The sequence below is a fragment of the Melanotaenia boesemani genome, chromosome 16, assembly GCF_017639745.1.
Source record: "Melanotaenia boesemani isolate fMelBoe1 chromosome 16, fMelBoe1.pri, whole genome shotgun sequence".
Taxonomy (NCBI): Eukaryota; Metazoa; Chordata; class Actinopteri; order Atheriniformes; family Melanotaeniidae; genus Melanotaenia; species Melanotaenia boesemani.
Genome location: NC_055697.1, coordinates 9013766 through 9019765, shown reverse-complemented (window position 1 = coordinate 9019765; position 6000 = coordinate 9013766). Strand labels below are relative to the sequence as shown.

The following is a 6000-nucleotide window of genomic DNA, read 5'->3' as shown; positions in this document are numbered from 1 at the left end:
AAGACAGAGACTGTCCAATGATCATTTATGTTAAAACAGCAGCAGAACTTTCTGGTTAGCAGAAATGCAATTAATAGGTCACATAAGCGGATTCCAGTCTTTTACAGAAAGACTTTCTAGACTAATTGGCAGCAATTAGTCTAGATATTGTCTAATATCTGAGTCCTGGCAGTAAAGAAGGCTGGGACCAGTTCTTTTGTCTCCACCCTCAACAACTCATATAGAGGATCACCGAATGCCGCCTTGTTAGAGGTTCATCAAGCAGCTGGGCAGTCTGAATTCAGTAAGTTTGTTTATTTGGTTTATTTATTTTACTTTACCTTAATAATTTTCGATTTTGTTTAAAAATTTAAATAAGAGAAAATGAATATTTATGATGTGGTTTATTATGGGTCTAATACATTTATGTAGGCAATAATTGAAACCCAAAGAATAATTTCTCAAGCTGAACTGAACATTTTTTGTTTCAGGCCCAACATTATTTCTGTCCTTTAATAATCTGTGTAAACTATAAGTTAAACCATTAGACCAGTTAAATGTCATATTCTAAAAGTTAATTACTATGCATTTTAATGAATTACGATTGATTATTATTTTATTCAGTTCATTTGCTTTTTTAAAACAGCAAAATAGTAATATATATATATATACATATTTAAATATATATATATATATATATATATATATATATATATATATATATATATATATATATATATATATATATATTCTTGATTTTCTTGTACAGGAGCCTAATTCATTAATATTCTGATTAACTTTCTTTATACAGGCCGCGTACGGACAAACTTACATCAATTAGGTGTATCAACTTTTAAAAAAAAAATCTTTGTACATTTTATTTAATCTATATAAAAACCTTTGAATTAAATACGCCTGTGATTTATATTTACAAAAACAACATCACGCATATGAAAAGATTCCAACTAAACAAATTTTAACCACAATTGTTAATTTTGGGGGAATTCATGAGTCCCAATGCGGGGGTTCGCCTCCTCCTGGTGGCTTAACGGGAAAAAAACAATTTATAATTTTGTTATTAAAAAAAAAAAAAAAAAGGCTTCACTTACTGACAACCAGAAGCATCCACAAGCAAAACGGTCGGATATTTTTTTTCTTTTTTTTTATTGAATGAAGCATTTCAATACAAAATATAAACATGATAAAGAACACTTGGTGTACATTCAATGATGTAAAAATACAGGAAAACGGCCGAATATGACTGTGTGTAATTTACAAGCATGTGAACGGTGAAATAAATACATATACGTATACACCCCCACCCCAAAAAAGGCCCATAATTGATTTTTAAGTTGTATAATTATAAAAGTCTATTTTACCTATTTACTTATTTTAAATTTTAAAAAATCTTCTAAAAGTACTAGCTACATTAATTTTTAGTAGAATAATATGACGTAACTCCGTGGTCAAAACAACAAAAGAAGTCTTATTATAACGAATTTGTGATGTAAGAAAAAGCCACCTGCCTAAATGTTGTCACATAAAACACACTAATGGCTAGAAGCCACGGCCTGTAATAATAATCATTATTATAATTTTAATTATTATTATTATTTATTTTTACTCTCATATTTTTATCTCATATTTTAACTGTGTGTTTAACACAAACACTGCTAATAAAAATAAGAGTGAGAGAGAGGGGGGGGGGGGGTTAGTCGCGGAGGAGGAGGAGGCGGTGATGGTGAGAGGGTGGGGTGATACCCTTTACAGCAGATCTGCCCACTGACGGGCCGTGATGCTGACTTCTGTGGGTATAAAGGACTTTGCTGCGGGATTTCGAAGCACGCGCGAGCTGTGGACAGAGAGCACGCAGCTCTCACGCACACTGTTCTCACCCGCCGTCTGTGGTTGCTCATCAGGCTGTTCATGTCAGGCTGTTAGGAGAGATGTAAACTAAAATTATTTGTATTAGATTTTGGGGGTGAAAAATTATAACATTTTATGTTTTTGAAGAACAAATGTCACAATGAGGTATTTGATCAAATCCCGATTCAACATATTTTTAGGTGTAATATTATATCGCATTGATTGATTCATTATTTCATCATGTTTTTCCCAGCAGGATTTCTATCATGGATGTGATACCTGAGGGGATTGATCATGTCACTCAGAAAACTCTGATGACAGTATGCGTCACTCTCTTGTTTTTCCACCTGTGGATGTGGCTCCAGCAGCGGTCGATCCCGCGCCTACCCGGTCCCTTCGCCTGGCCGGTCATCGGGAACGCTGCGCAGCTTGGCAACACGCCGCATTTGTACTTTACGCGCCTTGTGAAAAAATACGGCAACGTCTTCCAGATACAGCTGGGCTCTCGGTCTGTGGTGGTGCTGAACGGAGAATCCATCAAACAAGCGCTGCTCAAGCAGGGATTCGAATTTGCTGGCAGACCAGACTTCACCTCTTTCCGGTACGTCTCTGACGGGGACAGCATCGCGTTTAGCAACATCTCGGACTGGTGGAAGACGCACCGTAAGGTGGCCCAGTCCACAGTCCGGATGTTTTCCACCGGCAACCCACAAACCAAAAAGACATTTGAGCAACATGTTCTGTGTGAGATCAAAGAGCTGCTGCGGCTGTTTGTGGCTAAAACGCACGAGCATCAGTATTTCCAGCCCATGACCTATCTCGTGGTGTCCACGGCCAACATAATGAGCGCGGTGTGTTTTGGGAAGAGGTACTCCTACGAGGATGAGGAGTTTCAGCAGGTGGTGGGTAGGAACGACCAGTTCACCCAAACTGTTGGAGCAGGGAGCATAGTGGACGTGATGCCCTGGCTTCAGTACTTCCCCAACCCCATCAGAACCATTTTTGACAACTTCAAGAAGCTCAACCAAGAATTTAGCACGTTCATCTTTAATAAAGTAACTGAACACAGAAAAACAATCCAGTCGAGCACAGTCAGGGACATGACAGATGCTTTCATAGTGGCACTGGACCGGATTGGAGAAAGCACAAGCAAACCATCTAGGAAAGACTACGTGGTCCCAACAATAGGGGATATATTTGGAGCAAGTCAAGACACCCTGTCAACTGCCCTGCAGTGGATCATCGTCATTCTGGTCAAGTAAGCAACTCTTTTAAATGATTTCATAAAAACAATTTAGATGCATGAAAAGAGCTGCTGAGAAGAATAATTATAACCAGCAATAGAAAAGAAAACAGAACTGGTCTTCAAGCTTCTGCTAATGCTGCAGGCACATGAGAAAGTTCTATGGTACTTGTATTATGTAAGGGCATAATGGGGGGGGGTTGGGGAGACAGATACTGGCAGCAAGTAAAACGATGAAACTGCACCCCTTGACAGAGAAGGAGGTGCAAAGTGGAAGATTGTTTGCAGATTTAATATATATACACTACTGTTCAAAAGTTTGGGGTCACTTCCCTACTGAATCCCACTGCAAAGTGACCCCAAACTTTTGAACGGTAGTATATATATATATATATATATATATATATATATATATATATATATATATATATATATATATATATATATATATTTATTTATTTATATATATATGTAAAATCCAGTTTCAGTCTGATAGAGATTCACATCTTAAAGACTTACTGTTGGGCTTGCTATCAAATATGCAGACGTGCCTTCATTCAGAAGCAGAACAGATGTTGCCTGCAGAGTTATAGGTGAATAAGGTTAATATGAAATCAGTAGTCATGAAAAGTTTGGTCTTATTTGTTAATGTAGGTATCCTGAGATGCAGGTGAGTCTTCAGCAGGAGGTGGACAAAGTAGTGGACCGTAGCCGTCTTCCTTCTATTGAGGACAAGCAGCAGCTGCCCTATGTCATGGCCTTCATCTATGAGGTGATGCGCTTCACAAGCTTCGTCCCCCTCACCATCCCCCATTCCACCACCACGGACACCTCCATCATGGGCTACACTATACCAAAGAACACAGTCATCTTCATCAACCAGTGGTCCATCAACCACAACCCAGGCATGTGGTCCCAACCAGAGATATTTGACCCCCAGCGATTCCTGGACCCGGAGGGTGCACTGAACAAGAACTTGGCCAGCAGTGTGCTCATCTTCTCCCTGGGCAAGCGGCGATGCATCGGCGAGGATCTGTCCAAGCTCCAGCTGTTCCTCTTCACGACTCTGCTAGCACACCAGTGCAACATCACCGCAGACCCAGCAAAGATACCCACACTGGACTACAACTACGGTTTGACGCTGAAACCTCACGCCTTCTCCGTGGCAGTGTCTCTGCGTGATGATATGACGTTGTTGGACATGGCCTCCACTCAGATGCTCTCTGAGAACACAAAGGATGAACCTTCACCAGACTCATAATCAAAAACTTTAACTCACACAATAAATGAAGGTTAGGACACAACTGAGAGACTCAAGCTCATGTCTGTGGCTGAATATATATAAATATTTGTAACCTGAACTTTCAGGATGAATTCTGATGGCATTATTTGAAATAAGTAGCATGAACTGAAAATGATTAAATGGAGATTACTTACTTATTTTTAATTTGTGTTGGACAGAAACAGATGTGGTATTTCTTTTGCAGTAACACAGTTTAATATACCAAGTATTCTGTTTGTTCATGGAGGTGAAGGGTTGCAGCCTACATCCACTGAACATCCTGGAAAAGGCGGCAGAGCATCAGCACCACTCCTACAACAGTCTACCATAAAGGCAAAACTGCAGGGAAATTAGATTTGTGCTCGCTTCTTTAGTTAGATTTAAGGATATATATATATATATATATATATATATATATATATATATATATATATACACTACCGTTCAAAAGTTTGGGGTCACTTTGCAATGGGATTCAATAGGGAAGTGACCCCAAACTATTGAACGGTAGTGTATATATAAGAAAAGCTAAAAATAAAAAATATTTAAGTCTTTTTTTTACATGCCAGAGTCAGACTCCTGACCAATAAACTGGTGAATAAACTTTTATAGTGCATCAGCTCTTAAGCTTAATCTTTACTAGCATAAATGCTAATAAATACTAACATGTAATTGTTTAATATAGTTAAGTAGGAGTATAAGTGTATTACTCAGGAAAAAAGGCTTGGAATAAGTCAAGTGCTATTTTTTTTTAGTAGAAAGCTTATGAAAGTCATTTAATATATTTAAAAAATACTCTATAGATGCTATGTTAAAGACAAGGCGATGTTTCTGAAAAGGTACACTTAACAGACCTGCTGCATTTATCGCTATAGGATCGTATGAACAGATGTTAGATCAGTGTTATTTAGATGTTTAATAGCTTTTTTATGTTTTATATTATATTTGGAGTTAAACTGTTTAGCCTTAAAAATGTGGCCAAAACCAAAAATTGGGTTGGTGCAGTCATTTTTATCTAATTCATAATATTATCTGTATATTCGCAGCATGGAGTATACAGTGATCATACAGTGATTTGTTGGCTTCCTGGTAAAATATTAATTTACATGTTTAAAGACCTGGTAATAATGTTTCTGAGATCTATGAACTTTATCTGTTATATTTACATTATGTCTCCATGTACAAACCTGAATCTAAAATACTAAAAAACAAGACTTTATCCCCCAAATATAGTTATAGAATTTAAATACCTCTAATTGTATCTGCTAACATTCATGTCATTGAATGTATGCTGGTCAATAACACCCAACATCAATGTTGGGCTGAGAAACCCTCAAATGGCATTGTGCATCTGTGGTGTTATATTGTCTCAGTTTGCCTCCCTGAAAGTTGTTTTGAATGATACTCTTCAGATACTTAATAAACCATCTTTACTCTTTGATTTTTCCCTGGTTAGTTTTCTATTTTCTTAGCAGGTGGAGAAAATGTTTATGCCTGTTATTTACACAAACACGACTGTGCTTGATCAGTCAGAGCCGATTAAGGAATCATTTCAACATCATCAGTGTGTCTGTCTCCTTGTATTTCAGGAAGGTGCAACAGGAAGCAAAACTCTTTATGGAAACAACAC

The 6000-nt window shown here is 37.5% G+C and overlaps 1 protein-coding gene across 4 annotated transcripts; it reads left to right on the top strand.

The window, feature by feature from the left end:
• Positions 1-258: 258 nt before the first annotated feature.
• On the top strand, positions 259-5808 carry LOC121656064 (cytochrome P450 1B1). 4 transcript variants are annotated; one of them, XM_042011075.1, is made up of 3 exons: positions 259-283; positions 2099-3103; positions 3743-5808. In XM_042011075.1, the coding sequence occupies exons 2-3, from the start codon at positions 2112-2114 to the stop codon at positions 4347-4349; spliced, it is 1599 nt and encodes a 532-aa protein (XP_041867009.1). In that variant the 5' UTR covers positions 259-283; positions 2099-2111; the 3' UTR covers positions 4350-5808. The 4 variants fall into 4 exon arrangements, with proteins under 4 accessions (XP_041867009.1, XP_041867010.1, XP_041867008.1 ...); XM_042011076.1 differs by having other exon boundaries at positions 260-283; positions 2102-3103; XM_042011074.1 differs by lacking the exon at positions 259-283 and adding an exon at positions 1786-2010 and having other exon boundaries at positions 2102-3103.
• The last annotated feature ends 192 nt before the right edge of the window (positions 5809-6000 follow it).

Coding starts and splice junctions, on each gene's coding strand:
- LOC121656064 (XM_042011073.1), top strand. Junction 3,104..3,742: donor ATCATCGTCATTCTGGTCAA/GTAAGCAACTCT, acceptor TTGTTAATGTAG/GTATCCTGAGATGCAGGTGA.